This window comes from Apodemus sylvaticus, chromosome 17, assembly GCF_947179515.1.
Source record: "Apodemus sylvaticus chromosome 17, mApoSyl1.1, whole genome shotgun sequence".
NCBI lineage: Eukaryota > Metazoa > Chordata > Mammalia > Rodentia > Muridae > Apodemus > Apodemus sylvaticus.
Window position 1 is genome coordinate 45,854,274 of NC_067488.1, and position 19,181 is coordinate 45,873,454.

Here is a 19,181-nt window from a genome sequence, read left to right on the forward strand (position 1 = left end):
ACATTTCTTCAGCTGACTGCACAAACAAACAAACAAAAAAAGAGGAGAAATAATTCATTTGGAGATATGAAGTCATGAATAGCTGATGTGTATTGCTTTTAACCATGCACTGATGCAAAACTGAAGCAACCATTAATAAAAATTAAAAAGGACATATGTATTTACACACAATCAGACCTGTTTGATCTGAAGCAGTTTGCAGATTCTATCTGTGTGTGATTTGAAATAAAACAAAAAATGGGGATTAGCATGGCCACAGCACACAGAGTGCAGGGGGCACACACACGGCTTCTGGACTCAACTACCTAAGTCTAGCACAGCTAAGCCTGCCTCAAATCCACACATGCCCCTTGAAAAGCAGTTAATTTTCTTTGTAACCTTCTTTCTAAGTAATGCCTAGTACTCACTCCCCTTTTGGTGGTCTGAGCCCCCTTTTCAACCTGCGTGGCTCTGGCGACAGAGCTCCCCAGGCTTGCTCTCCAGGAGCAACTGCAGATTCTTATCTAGTGTTCTTCCAAGTTTCTCCCGTATTTGAGAATTTTGTTTTCTCAATTATTTGTCATATTTCTGCTCCCACTTCCAACTTCTTCTCAAAGCTAAATGCTGCTACTTTAAGCTCCTTTGCTAATGACTTTCCAAAGTGTGAAAGGAAAGCCTGCTTCTTATACCCAGTGTCAACTCTTTGAGGTTTTCTACTCTTCTTCCCTGAATCAGATTTATGGGATTAACTCTGCACCACTGGGATTCTTCTGTAGCATTTCTGCAGGTGTGCTTGAAACAAAACAGAAGTTCTAACCATCGCTCCCCTGCACATGACCCTTCCCTGAACACCTAAAGATTTTCATCTTGTCTTGATTTTAACCTTGCCTTTAATTTAATTGTATTTTTGTTTTAGGTTTACATTAAAACAGGACTTTGGTGAGCATGTGATGTCAAGACACCTTCTTTCTACCTGAAAGACAATGACATGTGACACTGAGGAGGAAAGTGTGTAGCTCAAGACCAGAAGACAAATGAAAGCTTGTTATCCCATGTAGTGTACAGATGGACAGAGCAAGGCAAGTGTGTGCATGTACAGCGTGTGTGCAGGGGGCTGGCAGGCGTGATGAATAACATCACCATGGAGGAGTAGAGATCTGTTCTACTTAGCAAGGGCCTAATGTGTGGCTTCTAGAACCACTGGATTTGGCCTGGATGATCCTAATGCCCTCTTCCCTACGCCAGTTAAGCATCTCAGCCACAGGAGACAGTTCTCATGTAGACACAGCACAGGCTTGAATACAAAATTCATAATTTCTGCTCTGAATGGACATATCTACATATTCCAAAAGTGTTATTTAAGTTCCATCTCATCTCATTTAAATTTGGGGTTAAGGAGAGAAACTATTATGACCAACTTGATTAGTTTTGACTTATATGATTTATGAGAAATGAAGTTTAATGAATTAAATCTTTCAAATACTTTGGTATTCCACATTTCTCTAAATTAGTTCATTTCTACAATATCACTGGGTTACATGAAGTAACTGGGTTATTAAATTATGGTCTATTTTTCTTCTCTGAGTGTCCAGCTATTGGGAAAACTCTCTAACAAGCTATTATCCAAACTCTGATCATATCAGGTAAAAGGAAAGAGGGCACAGGAGCTACTCGCCCAGGCATGTGCAACCTGTAACAACTCCACGCTTCTGCAGTAGCACAGTCCGCTTCTGACTCTGATTTCACTAGGCAGCTAAACATGGGATTTAAAGCCCCGTGCAGGCAGACTTCTGCCTGCTTCCTTTTGCCATCTCTTTGACCTTTAGCACTCTCAGCTGCTAAGGCCTCCAATATAAAAGATTAGTTTAAATAGCATAGGCTACTGTGACTGACATGCTGAAAGAGGCAGCAGTGGTCGGATTGCGGATCGTGCATGTGATGTGCCTGTGGCCAGTGTGTGCTGAGGGGATGGGAAAGCTCATTTTGAAGGAAGTGCCATGATGTGTGGATGTGATGTGGGCACTGCTGAGGGAGCAGGGCTTAGATCACACGCTCACAAGTCTTGATTGTCCAAAAAAGCCTCTGTTCCCATCTCTAACGTGGAGCTGGAATGGTTAGTATAATTCAATTTTTTCACTGCAATCCACAATCTGATTGATTGGCAGGTCACACTGGCACTCCTACCTGAGGTATTTTAGCGCTAATGATTGGTTCCTGTAACACTATTCTATAACAGAACACAGGAAGAGCAGTTCAAAAACACAGCTGTGGAAGGAAAACAATCATACAAAGAGCCCACCGTGGGCCGCCAGCCTTTTCTTTCCTTTGGATGCAAGCATGCTTTTCACAGGGTGAGAGTCAGGAGCATTTGTTGTCCCACTTAGAAGATCAATTAGGGTGAGCTACAGCCTTTCTAATGGGAAAAAGGGAGGCAGCAGGGATGGCGAGTGGACACACCTCTATCCTGGAAGAGCAGGGCTCTTTACAAATCGAGGATGTGAGAGCTAGATCAGGACAGTTTGTCTCCAATAAGAAAGAAGGAAGGAAGGAAGGAAGGAAGGAAGGAAGGAAGGAAGGAAGGAAGGAAGGAAGGAAGAAAGAAAGAAAGAAAGAAAGAAAACAAAACAAAATGGCTCTCAGGAACCACTCTAGAGCAGTGGTGAGGCTCAGTAGCTCCTGCACTGCCCCTCTCCGAGTGTCTTCTACTTACTCTCCGCCTGGGCCAGAGTGGTTTTTGAACACTAAATCCTGCACTCACCTTATTGCAGTATACACTTCTGAGGAAACTAGATGCAAAGGTACAGTGATGGATTTCTAGTTAGGAAATGTACAGAGAGAAGCAGAGCAAACTCAGGACAAGTCAGCTTGTGTGTGCTTTTAAGAACCCTCCTCAGCTCCCTCGCATGGCACCACCGGTTAACAGCTCCAGCTAGGATACTATAGTGCAGTCCTGGTGTTCAGCGGATGGCTCAGATATGATCTTAGCACTAGTGACAGCTTTTGTCCTCCCAAAAACTCTTTCAGATGGGAGAGAGGGAGAGGTGGGAACAGGCAGCAGGGCTCTTGCTGGCAGGGGCCATTGGGAAGAGAGTTTTGATCAAATCCTTGGATTACTTGTTTAAGATTCTATAGATTATCCATTTAGATTAAAAAACAAAACAAAAAAATCCTTTTGATAGGTACAGGAAAAAAATTATCATTAAGATGTTACAATGCAAAATAAGGAAACAAGAGAGCCACAGCCAAGCATTCAGTCGGTTGGTTTAAGGTTTAAAAGCAGGCAAATCCAGGACAGAAGCAGGATATGCTTAAAAAAAAAAGGGAAGATATTACATAAAACAACAGCAGCAGCAGCAACAACAAAAACAAAAACAAAACGAAACAAAACAAAAACCCCAAACCTTAGTTGGGGAAATAACTCAACTACAGTAGATTCCAAAAACATAAATAATATGAAAGTGAGTTTCATGAGACTATAGAGAACATCATATGTAAATATGTACATTCAGAAATGTATAATGTGCTGTACAGTAAGCCAGATTTGTCCAGTCCTCAACTGTGAACACAGGAGGAAAAGTTACTTCTTAAAAATGTGGTGAGCAAGAGTTAGATTTTAATTAAAGTACAAAGAAAGGTAATGAGACATGGGCTAGGGGGGGTCTTCATGCTTGCTGTGTAAACTATTTATGAAATTCTAGTAGTCACAGTGTAAGGGATGGGCCGATGGCCCCCACTTAAGGTTCCTTTATACTCTGAAGGCCTACTCTAGATAGCTCGGCTAGACTCACCAGGCCTGAGAAAGCGGCCTCAGTGTCTGAGTGGCCTGACACCATACTGTTGAGGAAGCAAGGCACAACAGACTCTTGACGGTGAAGAGGGCAGAGAAAGCGCTTCCTGGACATACTGACCTACCTCAGAGTAACTTCCTACTGCTAAGTCTTCTTTACAGAATTGTTTTAATGATTTGGGTCAGTTGACTATGCTGACATTCAGAAAAAGGCCATTTGGAAGGCACCTAATGATAGTCCTTAAAACTCAAAAGCTTTTTTCATGTCAGCTAGATTCCTTTGAAGCAGGTATGTGACCAATAAACCATGGAACATTGAACTACTCCAGCTAGAAGGACGATGGGTTAAATATCAATGTGCCTGTTGGAATTGGCAAATCTTCATGATAACTGAACATCAGAGTCTAGGCTGCTACTTACACCCCCCAGTTTCCCTGGCTTGACTCCTAAGAAAGAGACGGACTGTGGACTTCCAGGTAGACTGAAACTGAGTATCTGTGATCCTCAAATACTGTATATTTCTCTATAACTACTATACTAAGATACCAGTTGCTGACATCACTTTTACAAATTTATATTCTTCACGTCATGTAAAGTCAAGAGAGCACACAGTTCAGAAAGCTTCCTGGCATTACATAAAACAAAGCCCTAATACTTTAAAGAGGGTGTGGGATGGAGAGAAAAGCAGAGACAGGAAAGAGCTGGTGTCAGGTAAGCTAGTCCTGTCATTTATGTATGCAAATGATGCGACAATAATACGACTTTAAACCTGCTGATCATCTCACAAGGTAAGAGATACCTAGAGCGTTTTTGGGTGGGCACAGGGAAGGGGAAGACTATGTCCAGCAGACTGACCCCAGCCACCATCACAAGACCCAAAGACTTATAGTTTTGCACCCAGGGGCAAGCGCAGGGGCAGAGAAGCATGCTTGCATTCTTAAAATATATAAATATATATATATATATATCCACAAGGAAAAAGGAAAACAAAAATTAAACTATATTTTTAAAAAAGGAAACAAAAAATAAAAATAAAACCAAAACAAACTAAAGAAACAGAAAAAAAAAGGCTGGCTTGTCAGGGGATGGGGTCAAAAAGGCCCCAGTATGTGTACTTACATAGAGGTCAGCACCGTAAAATCCGTCCTGGTAAACCACACTGCAGAAATCCACACAAAAACAAAAACAAAAAACAAAAGAACAGAAACACATTCCGGTTATTGAGGACGGCAGCATGCACATGCGCTACACAGGCAGGTGATGTATGAATGTGACCTGGACATGGGGCCGCAGCAAGCTGGTGACAGACATGTGAGTGTTCCATGGCTCCAGGACGCGTGTGAGGAGAGCTACGGGTCTGCAAAACTAGATGAAGCACCTGGACCCTAGATAATGCAGACTAGTGACAGAAGTCACGCTCCTGCAGGGCCGCATGTAGCTGCCTGAGATCTGCTGGGTTACACAGACCACCTTTAGCATCTAGAGTTCTTTTAAACATTTGCTATTCTTTAACAGCGTACAAAGGGTAGGGATGGTGAGGGCTTAACTTCAGGAGGAGAGTGAACAAGGTGAATTCCAGTAAGACAGGAGCTATATGTTAAGTGTGTTTCAAATGATGCTTGGTAGTTATTTTCATTTTTTCAAAGTATAGATTTTCCTGTTATCCATACATCACCTGCTTTTTACCCTGCACATTAGACATGCGATAAGATTTGGCTGATCACACAAGCATGCAAAGTATTATTATTCAGCATTTTTAAGAACCAATGCAACACCTTGGAAAAACAAGTCAATCAATTCTGACCAAAGTAAACAGAGAAATGTAATTAAAAAAAACCAAAAGAACAAAACAACCAAAAATACCCACAATGCATTGCTTTCACAAGCAGAGGTAATGAGCTCAAGGTTAAAGGTGATTGGTCCAAGAATTGAAAGGTGCAGTGGGATCCCAGATAGTAACAATATAATCCAGAGTGGCAGAGTGGGAAGGAGCAACTGGAAGATTTTAAGGGTACTTGCCTAACTAACAGAACATTCAAAGAATTCTGACATATACAATTGGTGACTGGAGCTTTGGTTATGACTAGGCCTGTTCCTGATGGTGAACCCGAAGAAGCAGATGGCATGGCTCACTCTCCTGTCTGGGAATGGGCAGTGCCAAGCAGGCACTATTAGTTTTTTAAACAAAAATCTGGAGTAGTAGTATACTATTATTCGTAAAACGTTGACTTTTCTCCAGCCTTATGAAGTGCTCTTGTGTGTGTGTGTGTGTGTGTGTGTATGTATAATTTCCCCTAAGTATTATTTTGGTAACGAAGGACATTAACAGTGGTAGAGAGAAAAGACTAACTTTCTTCACATGTCAAGTCAAGACTTTGCTGTTTTATATATTTCTAAAAATCTGTTTTGGCTTATTAGCTAAGTAAAATGGATAATTTCTTTTTTTATTCATTATAATGAATGGGCTAACAAGTAGGGTCGCTAAGTCTTATATCTAAAAGTTGCAAGGTCACACCTTACGATGCACCTAACACTACACTTCTGTTTTTGTGTAGCTGGAAAAGCAGATGATCTTCTAGTGTCTGTAGGGAGGCTTTACTGGTGTTAGTCTCCATGTACTTAAAGTCTGATATTGGGATGAATCTGTCTTTCCACTGCACTCTCCTAAAAGACTTGTGTAGCTGAAGGCTGAAGAATGGGGAGCACAGAGGCTGAGGGGAGTTAATATTCATCAGTGTCAGTGTGGGGCACAGCATAGACTACAACATATCCCTTCTACAAAGACTGCTGCCATTAGAAACACGGATATATTTTATTCTAAGACAAACCACTTATTGTGAATATTCACTGGATTCTACAAGAAGCTGATAATCCCTGTAGCCAATGCCATGAGAGCACAGAGGCTCACAGGAGAGCAACCCTAGGCCATTCCCCAGGAAATACTGCACTTAGTCCTTGCCATCTTCCATGTAAACAGGTGGTTTAGTTAATAAAAAAAAAGAATACACAGGAAATTACCATTCGGTGTACTGATATGATCAGTCATAAAAGATACGTTTAAGCAAATATATATACATATATATAGATAGATATATGTATCTATATATATCTATATCTGACACAGACTTAGTATGGGTTATGAAGTAGCTCAGGAAATTACAAAATAGAAAGTTCCATGTGTCTCTGTGCACTCTCTCCCTGCATATGTGACAGTCAATGCTTTTGGGTGGAAATGGGCGATACCTCAATTTTCCTAGTGTGCTAAGCTTATAAAAGATTCACTTTCATGTTTCAAATATTTCTTAATGAAACAAAGCTGTATCTTTTATTTTTTTTTTTAAAAAGAGATGTCAGAGGTTGAAGGTCAAAGGTCAAGTTGAGACAAAAAAAAAGGATAAAATTAAAAGCAAGTCATGGCAGAAGATGGAGATGATGGAATGCATGGGATTTAATTATCTATAAATTGCAAATGAAAGTTATTTTCTGAAGCAGTTCCCTTGCAGTGTCTTGGAGTCTGCCCACTTCAGCATGCATACTTGCCTTGTCTAATAAAAATGCTTTAATTCTGTAGCATGGAGGACTCCTAACGGTATGTCCATTGGTCTATGAATGAATGAATGTTAAATTAGTATACCTCCTGGTGAAGCCAATTTTGCTATCAGAAAGGGATACCCTCTCTTCTGTTAGGTTTTAACTAAAAAGTAACTAATTGGCTTTTCTGCAGCTATTTATATTTCTTCATAATACAGAAAAAACAAAAACAAAAACCAACAACAACAACAACAAAAAAAAAAAAACCACCTGTTAAAGGCAGAGAAAAGATGAAGAAGAGAAATGTCAACTCCTGAGAAAGTTCTTGGTACAACTGACTTAGAGAAGTTCATTTCATATAAAAACATACGTCAGGCTGACACAGGTAAACAACTAAAAGCCAATCTGCCATCTTCCCTCCTTCTCCCCATTCAAAAACAAAGGATTTGTTTGTTGCTATGGAATCTTTCCACTGCTTGAGACACCCTCTGCTCCAAACTGAAGGCGAGGGGTGTGCAGCTGGTCAGCTGCTGCCACCTCAGAAGCCAGCTGCAGCTGGATCCTACTTCTCCCTCTCTTCCTTGATTCAATTGGACTTGTTGTGTCTTTGAATTCACCTCTTTTAATCTGTTTCCTACAAAGAAAGCAAATCCATTGTGGGTAACTAGCTTTGCTGCTCACTACCCAGGCAGTGAGTGAATCACGGGGTGGGCGCATGTGCTAGCCTCTGCCCAGCATGGGAGGTGAGACAGGTGAGCAGAGCACAGTCTGGCACTATGATCTCCAGCTCCCTCCTCAGTTCTCTGTAGTAGTGTTAATCCACACTCGTGCGCTGCTGAGTGAACTCCATGCCAACACACTGCTAGCAAACACAAGACGGCTCTGGCCACTGTCTTAAGCTGTCATCACGAAGGCTTAAAGTGGCCAAAATGAGTGTTTATATAATGATGACCCTTGGTCAAAATTCTGTATTTTGATTCTTGCCCTTAGTCCATTAATTTGCAGATATTCACACAGCACCTAATGCTGCCAAGCAACATCCTAGAAATCAGGGAGGGCCAGAGCACTCTTTCTTCCCTTCTTTTTGTATCCAATTGCTTATTTTAGAAATGGCGATTTTGGAATCTAATGCTTACCCTGGATAGGCGGGGATGGCTGTTGGAGGTACTGCTCGGACTGCACCATACACTGTCCGCCCTCTGCCCCTCAGATGGGCTCCTCTGAAAGCAGCTGCCGTGGTGGCTGCAGTTGGGTAAGGGAAGCCAGGAACTAAAGGGAGACCCAAAATATGACAGAAATTTCAACTTGCATTCAAGAGCTGGTACAAAGCTAGACTGAGAATCAATAATGGAAAGGCAGAAAGTCAGGCACCAAATCTTTCCTGAAAAGATAGCAAGCATACTTATTAATTCACTAGTGACTCTGGGGCTTGGGGGAGAAATGGAAAGAGATATAGGATGACCAACAATGACTCCATGCCTCACTTGTCACAGATCTTGAGTTTACTCTGTTTCTTCCAGGTTTTTCCAGTCATTATGAAAACTGATAAATTCTTATTGTGATAAGATGAACACAATTTAATTTCTGTTGCTGAGTTAAATCAAGTTAATATAATTTTTTAACTGGTCAACTATTAATTTCATCTCTGTTATTATGTAGTAATTATTCCTCAAAATGAAACTTCTTTCTATTTTTAATGGTATTAACCTCCAAGGCATACAATAATTTTTAGAGAATTTATTTGTCATTTAATTTCCTTAATATAGATGAATACACAGGAGTTTAAAAGACAAGGTTTCTCTGTGTAACCCCAGCTGTCTTGGAACTAGTTCTGTAGACCAGAATGGCCTCAAACTCATAGAGATCCACCTGCCTCTGCCTCCTGAGTGCTGGGAATAAAGGCTGCACTGCCTTTGCCTGGTCTCTGGAATGTTACCCTCCTCAGCTGCCCTGTAGCCAGGATCTGGGTTACTTCCACCTCTTGCCAGGAGAGTCAGGCCTGGGTAAAAGTGACAGCAGCAAGAAAGGCCTGTCACGGACATTGGAACTGTGTTGATGGTACTGCAGGAGTGGGCTGGACAAGCAGGCTAGAGTAATGTAGCCACACATGCTCTTATCTTCTGATCTCCTTATCTTTTTTTTTTTTTTGGTTTTTTTGAGACAGGGTTTCTCTGTATAGCCCTGGCTGTCCTGGAACTCACTCTGTAGACCACCAGGCTGACCTTGAACTCAGAAATCCACCTGCCTCTGCCTCCCAAAATGGGATTAAAGGTATACACCACCACTGCCTGGCCCTTATGATCCTTAAGATCACATCCAGATGGATATTTACATGTTCATCTGTACACTTTCCAGTGATTTTCGTTTTGTGGATGCTTCTAGTGTGAGTTACATAAAACAGGGCATTGTGGTATCTATTATTCTCTCAAGAATGGTTCTTTTCCACCAGTTCTGCATTATGCTAGAACAAAAACAGACCGGACTAGCACATGTGGCAACAGTCAAAACCCACAGCAGGTCAGTGTAGGCTACTTACTGATTAGAGGGATGTAAGTGTTGATGCCTCCTCTTCCTGACAAGGGCACAGCTGCCTCATTGCCCAGGGACACATCAGCTTGAAAGCTGGATGCTAAGTGCATTAAAAACAAAACAAAAAACAAACCCCACAAAGGTTACAAAGACATAGCCAAATAAGAAACAACAGGTGCCATTAAGTAGCAGACAGGAAAGCAGAGTACTAGTACCTGCATATAACTCAGGGCCATACACAGCTCCAACTACTGGGCTTAACTTCCAGCCTGAAACAGAAGAGGACAGGGGTGAACTGTGCAGGTCAAGCTGGCTTCAGGCACCTTGGGGCTGTTTTTCCTCCTATCCCAGGTCAGAGTTTACAGGAAAGGGTAATGGTATAGTCTTTAAGCAGCACCCTCTACAGTTTTTGCTTGAAAGCTGCCCTGACTTCCCTTAATGATAAAGCAAAGCTGTGGCCCCCCAAAGTTGCTTTTTGTCTGTTTTATCACAGAATCAGACTAACTAGAACAGAAAAACAAAATGGAGGAGATGGAGAGGGAGTGTGAAGAAGAGGAACCAGAAATACACTGTGGAGTTTGGCAGACTGGGCTCAGAACTGTCCTGAGAGGGCCTGCTCTGAGCTTAGGAGGAAAGAAATCAGAACAGCTATCATTTGGTACCCTACCACATGCCAACACACTTCCTTACATGCCACCTTAACAGTTGTTACACTAGACGCTTCACAAAGGCACCTTCAGACTGAATTAAAATCTGACCCAGAGCCAGGTGCAGCGGTGCACACATGCCTTCAATCCCAGCACTCGGGAGGCAGAGGTGAGCCTGTGAGTTTAAGGTCAATCTGGTCTACAAAGTTCCAGAACAGCCAGGGCTGTTACACAGAGAAACCCTGTCTCAAAAACCAAACCAACCTGGAACTTGATGGCATATGCAGTTATACCGAACAAGTTTTGTGTATAAATGGAAATCTCCCTTCAGAGTAAAAATTGGGGTTTACCAAGTAGAGAGGGAAACAAAGGCAGGATTGAAATGTGAAGTTCATTCCCATATTCTGTGCATGGCTTCAGGTTTTAATTTATAATTAACATTTTAATGAGCATGTTACTCAAGACTCCGAAGGATATCAGACTAGACATTAAGTTCAAGATTTAGAAATGTTGAGTTTCCAAATACTATATTGGATTTTTTTTTTTTTGAGACACAGTTTCTCAGTTTCTTTGTGTAGACTTGGGTGTCCTACTTCTCCTGAGTACTGCGATTAAAGGCGTACCCTGACATTGCTCAGCTTCAACATTCTAATTCTTTATATACTTACAGTATATAATATGTATATAATATGCCAAGTATTGTTTGTGAGCAAGCAATGCATGTTACCTCCCTAGTTGTGAGTAGAATGCTATATAAGAACTTAAGAAGTAGATATTGACTTTTATATACAAGAAGAAACACACCCTGCCATTGCACTTTCTGGAGGGGGTGGCTCTTCATCCATTTCTCTCCCTAGCCACTGCCATTGCTAGGAATATAGGAATGGAGAGAAGGAAAGGCCAGTTATAGCGAAGTTACAGATTTTTCTTCCTTCTCCCTCCAACCCTCTCTCTTCCTCTCTCTCTCCCTTCCTCCCTGTGTGTGTGTGTGTGTGTGTGTGTGTTAGTGAGAGGACGATATACAGAAGCTGGTGTGGAAGAATTCAGGTCATCAGGCTTGGAGTTAAGTGTCTTAATTACTTACCAGGCCCAATGTAGCCCAGACTATGTGCTCTGGAACTCATTATTCTCCTGTTTTAGTGCCAAGGTTATAGGCATGAGCCACCGTTATCTAGCTGAAATAACTCTCTAGCCAATCTCAATCTCATATTCTAATAAAAATGCTCTTGAGGATCAACCAACACAATGGTTCAGTGAGTAAAAGCATTTACCACTGTTTGAGGCCTGGGACCCAAATGGTGAGAGAACAGACTTATGAAGGTTTAGGGTGCCCTCTGACCTACACATGCCTCCCAAAATGAATAAAATGCTCAGGTTGTGTGCATGAGTGCGCACACATTCATCCCCAGAGCTAGAGTTAGAGGTTGTTCAGAGTCACCTGACATGGATGCTGGGAACTGATTTTGGGTCCTCTGCAAGATCAGCTAACCTGAGCTGTTACTTCAGCCCTAAGTTCTGCACTTTAGAAAACAATTTAAACTTATTTTGTGTTTAGAGTATAGGTGTGTGTGTGTGTGCTACGAAGGGTGGTGGAGATGAGAAGAAAACTTCTTGAAGTCAGTCCTCCTCTTCCTGTTGCTGAAGCAAGGCCTCTTGTTTCTGCCAGGGCATATTTCAGGCTAGCTGGCCCAAACTTTTGCCTAAGGTGCTTGGATTACAGATATGGACCACCATACATGGGATTACAGATGTGGACCAGCACACATGGATTTTCACATAGGTTCCGGTTACTGAACTCAAGATTTCAGGCTTGCATGGGTTAATGCTTTTTCCCTTTCCAGTCCATCACTGAAAATCCCATTCTCACAAATGTTTATTAGACTCACTATATAACTTGTCATCAAAGAATAAAAAGCTACACCCTAAAGCCCCATGGTCATTACTGACAGGTCTTAGGGAAAGCAAAGAATCTAGAATTATAAAAGAAGCTAGGTTTTCCTTCTCACTAATCACTCCTCACACCCAGGTGAAGAGGAATCAGTAGAAAATCATACCTGGGTCTCCAAGGATCTGTGGGCAATTCCCATGTTACAAGGAGCTACAGACTGAGGAGGTAGGTGCTTATGGGCTACCTCATCTGCTTTAGCAAGTAGCTTCTTCAAGTGGCACATACTGTGTAGAAAGTTAATGAGAGGGCTGGAGAGATGTCTCAGCAGTTAAGGGCACTGACTGTTTTTCCAGAGGACCTGAGTTCAATTGCCAGCAACCACATGGTGGCTAACAACCATCTGAAATGAGATCTGATGCACTCTAGTGGTGTGTCTGTGGATAGCTACAGTGTATTCATATACATAAATAAATAAAAAAGTTAATGAGAACAAAACACCTTTGTAAGTTAAAAGCTTAGCTTAATTCTAAGGGAAAAAAATAATCTGTAAAGATAAAACATTTTTCTAAGAGGTCAAATGTGAATTGAGCTGATGGTCCTAGGAAGTCACAAAAACTTCATATATCTACGTAAGAACAAAGGTTTCCCCAAGGCAGCTTGTAACTCCTCACCATTTGCATATGGTGTGACCATCTTCTTGTTGGTCATGACCCGTGCTGTAGCATTATTCACCTAAAAATAATGAGCAGACAAGAGGGTCGGGGAGAGACACGTTAGGGGACACAACACTGCTCAGCCAGTAACACAGTGCACAATTTAAAAAGTAAAATTTTGATAGCATATAGATAAATAACACAATATCATATTCATAGAATTTTAATGTGTTTATTAAATGAGGCTAACAAGAGTAAAATGTAGTTTCTTGGTCTCCAAATAGAAAACTATGGCTGTTCTACATTTCAGCACTGCAGAGAAACTGTGCAGTTACAAGTTCTCTGTACAACCTTAAGATGTCTCTTTACTGAGGACAATTTGGAAAACAGGAAATAGGAACAAATATGTCTACAAAAGAACTTTGAAGCTTGTTAATAAAACAGAGGCTTGCCACCTGAGCCATGATGCTAATGTCATATCCTGTTCTGATGTTCTACATCTTTTTTGTTTTTTGTTTTTGTTTGGTTTTTTTTTTTTTTTTTTTTTTTTTTTTTGGTTTTAACTGTTTGGAATTAGCAAATAAACAGAGGAACTAAAGATTCCCATGGTGGCAGTCTGTAGGACCATCCTGACTTTTCTAGATCACATGGAATAGTCATTTAAGATGAAGTTTCTGAGGGTCTTTGGCACAGGTGCTCAGCAGTGAAGAGTGACTGCTTAGTTCTCCCGTCTTGTGGTCCTCTACCCCATGAGGAGCATGTATGAGGCTTTCTCCAAGCTAAAGTAAGGAGAAAGGAGGGGAGCAGCAGAAGCCAGGGCACTGTGGGTGGCCCCAGGACCAACTTGAGAGCCTCATCATAAACTCACCCACAGCTTGCCTTGAGCTTGGATATTATGAAATAGAAATATGTCTCATCTGTTTTTTTTTTTTTAAAAACAAATTCTCACTAGGAAGCTCAGGTGAGTCTAGAATTTGCTATGTAGCCAGGCTAGTCTCAAATCTGTGATTCTCCTACCTCAACCTCCTAAATGCTTAGATTATAGGCGTGTGCTACCAAGGTCATTTTACTTTGCCTCTAGGGATATACATTGTAGTAGCTTTATGTTAAGAAGACCAATTTTGGGTAAAAGTAGAATTTAAAGACATCAGATATATTTTATGACCCTCTCCCCCTTCCTGTGTGAAGACAGCTTGAAACTCCATTTACTCTAGTTTGACCACCAGATAATGTAAACATTTCACATTTACAAAGAAAGAATGTGAGACAACAACAATGAGATTGAGAGCATGCAGTTAACACACACAAAGAAAAGAAACAACTCGGAAAGAAGAGGGAAGGTGAGCAGCAAGGCTGGAATGGAGGAGGCTTGAACCAGCTGCTAGAGCAGTGAGCCACCAAGCAACTCAAAGGAAAACCAGCCAGAACCAAGCAGACACTACCAGTCAGCAAGAGACACCCACAGCTCCAGACAGGAAGAAAGGAAGGGGCGGGAATGGGAAGTCAGGGAAACTGAACATAGTGGAAGGGGAGAATAGGAGAGAACATGAGGAGGGTGTCAGCAGGAAAGAGCTGCATGGGGTTGGGGAAGGGGGCAGAGTGCATTAATAAAACCAGCCAAACTGGAGTTCAGTAACTCTGAGTAAGATGCGCAAGGGGAAAAAAAATCACCATGAAGTCAGTAACCAAACAGCTCAGACTGCCACAAGACAGGATGTACATCCAAAGTCCAGGCGACATCACCCCACAGCAGTGAAAATAAAAGGGGCGGGAAGGAAGAGAAGCAAGTCAAACCACATCTGGTAGTGTTAATGTGAGATGGCAGATGGACTTTTTCTCTCTTAATTGTTTTGTGATTACATTTTTTAAAAGCTTCTTCTCTAGCACTTTCAATTCACTTACCGCCAATGGGCACCGCCAGCATTGTGTATAGTTACCATGGAAAGAGGGAGGCAAGTGAAGGGCCCTAAATGCTAAACCATTGGAAAGGGGAAAAAAAGCAAAATATGCAGACATCTTACTCAAATGGTGGCTTTTATATTTAATACTTTAAAAAACTGGGAAAGGGGAGAGGAGCCAGTTAACCTTCAATCTATTAGTCACTCTATACTGGTGAACCCAGGGCTGACTTCACAATCACAACAACTGTCCATCAGTGCCACCAGCTGCCCTTGAACCCTTTGTTGAAACTGCTATTTGTCAACTTTGGAATCAAGCCTCGAAGTTCTCAGTATTAAGTAAAATTTAAAACTATCAAGAGTTTTGGATTCTGACCCCTCCCCCCCCAACCGCTATAATCACCTAGTCACACTTATCAAACACACTTGGAGGGGAACTGGCCTCCAAGATACAATGCTATAAGCTAGATAGTTTCTAGACATTTTTGAAGTTAGTTTTGCTTAGGCCTCATTATAGGAATTCAGAGTCTTGCAAACTGAAGCAAAGGAAAAAAAAATCAAGAGAGCAGAAGGATGAACATTTTGGAAGAGGGGGGAAAAGTGAGTGAAAAACAGGTAAGCACACATTCCCCACCCTCCAAATTAACCCTCGAACAACCAAGAGCAAGGGAGAAGCCGACAGGATTGTTACTTTTACAGTGTAGAGCAAGGAGGCGAAGACAGACATGGACAGGAGTGCACACACACAGACAGAGTGCACACACACAGACAGGAGTGTACACACAGTGCACACACACAGAGAGTGCACACACACAGACAGGAGTGCACACACAGAGAGAGTGCACACACACGGACAGGAGTGCACACATAGTGCACACACAGACAGAGTGCACACACAGATAGAGTGCACACATGGACAAGACAGGGGTCCAAAGGTGAAGTGAGGCAGTACACAAAGAAAACTATAAACAAGAAATTGAATTATTGAAGACATGCACCTCGATTTTACGGCCCTCTACCACGGTGCCGTGCAATTTCTCCCTGGCCCTGTCTGCATCAGCACTATTCTCGAAAGTTACGAACCCGAATCCCTGCATGCAGCGGGAGAAGGGGGGAAAACATGCACATCGTTATATTGAAATACTCATCTCTTGGTCAACAGAAAACATCACAGTATGAAGTGACGCCAGCACAACTAACACCAGCAATTTCTTCCAAAGGCACATTTTTGATCCATGCATATTTTGTAAAGGGAAATTTAAACCCAATAAAAGGATAAAGAACTGTAATAATAACAGTAACTTAATTAATCATAATAACAATAAAATAAAATATAACATACGTGAGGCCAGATCAAGATTAAGGTAGGAAGTTACTCAGGTCAAACTATTCAACCAAAAATCTGAACATACAAAACCAAACCAAACCATAAAGCTATTATTATGTGCACATGTATGCACTGGTGCAGGTGGAGGGCAGGGCAGAGATAGAAGCAGTGTCTTCACTGCTCCAACAGGCCATCTCTATATATGTCTTCTTTCTTAATGTGAGTGCTGAGGATCAAACTCGGGTCCTCATGCTTGCAAGCGAAGTACTTTACAAACTGAGCTATCTTTCTAGACCCTGTTTTTCTCTCAACTGACTCTCTGACCCAGAAATCTATACTTCTCCACTAGCTGCTGTGTAAAAACTTACATTCAAGGTTACATAATGAGATATAAAGGGGTTAGTGTAAGGCACAGTGTTACCTGTGTCTTACACTACTTTCTTTTGGGAGTAGGATAACTTAAGACAGTAGTGAAGCTTAGTTCTGTGGGTAACAGCTGTGTAAGCAAGCGTAACTCTCACCAGAAATGAACAACTAGGATTTTTCTTCAGCAACAATTTTAAACAGTCAGATTGGCACTTTATGGAAAATGTGTGTATAGCTGAATTTTAGAAAACTACCTATATCATACATCTGTTGATGTCTATCTCTGCTGTTGAAGGCAAATTAGTGATTTTTTCCTCCAGGAGGAAAAGCAGGAATAATCAGTGAACAAGCATCAGGAGTGAGGAATGTTAGAAACTGGTTATCCACTGTTCCATAGGGAAGACGCCGTGAAGGAGGTAATGCACCAGCTACCACGCAGGTCAGGGTTAGTATAATGTGCCCTGTATCGAATACAAAGACAGAGCTGACAAACAAAAGGGCCAGGGTCTAACTTTTGTACCCTCTGCTATTCCCAGGGGCAGCTCACTCACCATGTGATGACAGCAAGACTATACATGACTACCTCATTAAGTACCCATCCCCTACACCTATAACTACGTCATTTCTCAGGCAGTTTACACCTGTAAAGGGGAACTCTCTGGATTCTCTGAGGAGTCACTGAAGCCTAACAGCACTGGCATGCCTCCATATATAAAACCCCATCTTAATCAGATTTTACAGAGCCAGAAATGGTGGTGTACTCCTTTACTCTCAGCACTAGGGAGACAGAGACAGGCAGATCTCTGAGTTTGAGGCCAGTCTGATTACAGAGCAGTTCCAGGAGAGCCAGGACTATACACAGGCACCCTGTCTCAAACAACCAAAATCAAATCAAACCAAACAACAAAACCAAAACAAACAAAAACAACGACAAAAACCCAAACAGATCTTTACAAAAGCAAGGGTGGAACGATCCCTTAGCAATCTAACTGGTCGTGTTGGGGAGGTAGTGTCTGAAAGTCTCTAATAAATGATCTCTGCCCACACCTGTGTACCACTACAAATACCATAGGACGGCATGCTCTGTGGACAGAGGAAAAATGAATGTTTACTGTGGTGGAATACTTGGGCAACTTTTTTGCACTCTCTTACAGAATATATACACTGGTTGAAAATAGTAATAGGAAAGTATTTTCAGAAACAAATGTAATATTAACATATTGTAGCCACTTTGACAACCTTGAGGTACTAAAGGCAAGTTATGAAGGATGCCAGTGTCTTTCTTTTCTCTGAAGATAAACAGACTCTGAGGACAAGAAGCCAATTCTTCTACCCAAGAATCTACGAATTGGCAGGCAAGATTTTAAGAAGGGTCAGGAAGAGTGAGGATGAGTTTGGGAGGGTTTTACTTTTGTGTGTCTGTGCACACATTAGGTGCAGGGGCCTGAGAAAGTCAGAGGCATCAGGTCCCCCTGGAGCTGGGTTTACAGGAGGCTGTGAGTTGTTTGACTTGCATCCTAGGAACCAAACATAACACACCTATAACCTGTTGACTCACCTTTCCAGTTCTACATCCCGAGTTGTCTTATGAACCTGAGAAGAACTATAAACTATATTCCAACTGATTCTCAGAGTCATAACTCGTATGTCTTTGGTTAAGCTAATAAATTGTAAGCTGACTCTAAAGTTTATGTGAAAATGCACACTTGGTTTATACACTGTGACAGCCTATATGCACTGTCCATCCAAACTGTATATACATGTTCTAGTACAACTATGGGGAACAGGGCAGCATAAGGGCAGATACAGTAGATTCACTCTAAAGGGAAAGAGATGATTTCAAATGAGAGGGAAATACCCTCTGACATCCAGTTAGTGGTAAGGAAATCAAAACTCAGACTTAGCCAGTCTGTGTGGGGACTCTATTTACTCAGTGACATTATTTTGCAAGTCCTCATTTCTTTTTCAAATCCAACTGAGGAATGACTCTGATATCTTCTCTTTTGGGATATGTGAATGAGACACCAGCAACATAGTAACTATGTCAAAGAACAGACATGGTATTACAGGCAGGGACAATTCTTGATCTGCAAATGACAAAGTTTAACATTCATATCTATGTTAGGTTTTCCCAATAATGACTAGTTGAAGGAAAAACTACATTTTCAACTGTCTGTATTAAAGTGTTTTATATTCTAAGATGATCAAACGCTAAAGGAAATGCTAGTCAAGATACCACAGATATCAAACTAAACCAGTGTTTCCAGCAAGTCTTCCTTGGTGAAAGGAGGAACAGGGTCTCTTGATGGTTGGGGCTCTCTAATAGGAAACAGAGGTAAGATTTCATTCTTTGAAGAAAAACAGATCCTGTGCAGGCAGAGTACTGTTCACCACCCCCAAGTTCCTCATTTCTTAATCCCTGAAGCCACAGAATATGTTTATCTTGCAAGGTAAAAGGGATTTTGTAAATACAATTAGATGAAATGATTTCAAGGTAGGGAGGAGATAAGCGTGATAATCCAGGTCCTCACAGTATTGGTATTTATAAAGGAAAGGAGAGTCTGACCCCAGAATCT

At 41.5% G+C, this 19,181-nt stretch overlaps 1 protein-coding gene across 8 annotated transcripts in view; it reads right to left on the reverse strand.

Annotated features, from left to right (window-relative positions):
* Rbfox2 (RNA binding fox-1 homolog 2) overlaps positions 1 to 19,181 on the reverse strand; it is a 240,760-nt gene that overhangs the window by 10,923 nt on the left and 210,656 nt on the right. For 5 of the 8 annotated variants that reach the window (XM_052160903.1, XM_052160901.1, XM_052160902.1 and 2 more), the window contains 6 exons: positions 15,911 to 16,003; positions 13,033 to 13,093; positions 10,042 to 10,095; positions 9,834 to 9,926; positions 8,434 to 8,566; positions 4,886 to 4,925 (listed from right to left, as the gene is read on the reverse strand). In XM_052160903.1, coding sequence (XP_052016863.1) covers positions 4,886 to 4,925; positions 8,434 to 8,566; positions 9,834 to 9,926; positions 10,042 to 10,095; positions 13,033 to 13,093; positions 15,911 to 16,003 — 474 coding nt within the window. Of the gene's footprint in view, positions 1 to 177; positions 210 to 4,885; positions 4,926 to 8,433; positions 8,567 to 9,833; positions 9,927 to 10,041; positions 10,096 to 13,032; positions 13,094 to 15,910; positions 16,004 to 19,181 lie in introns of all 8 variants that reach the window. The other 3 variants (XM_052160907.1, XM_052160906.1, XM_052160905.1) reach the window with 1 other exon arrangement.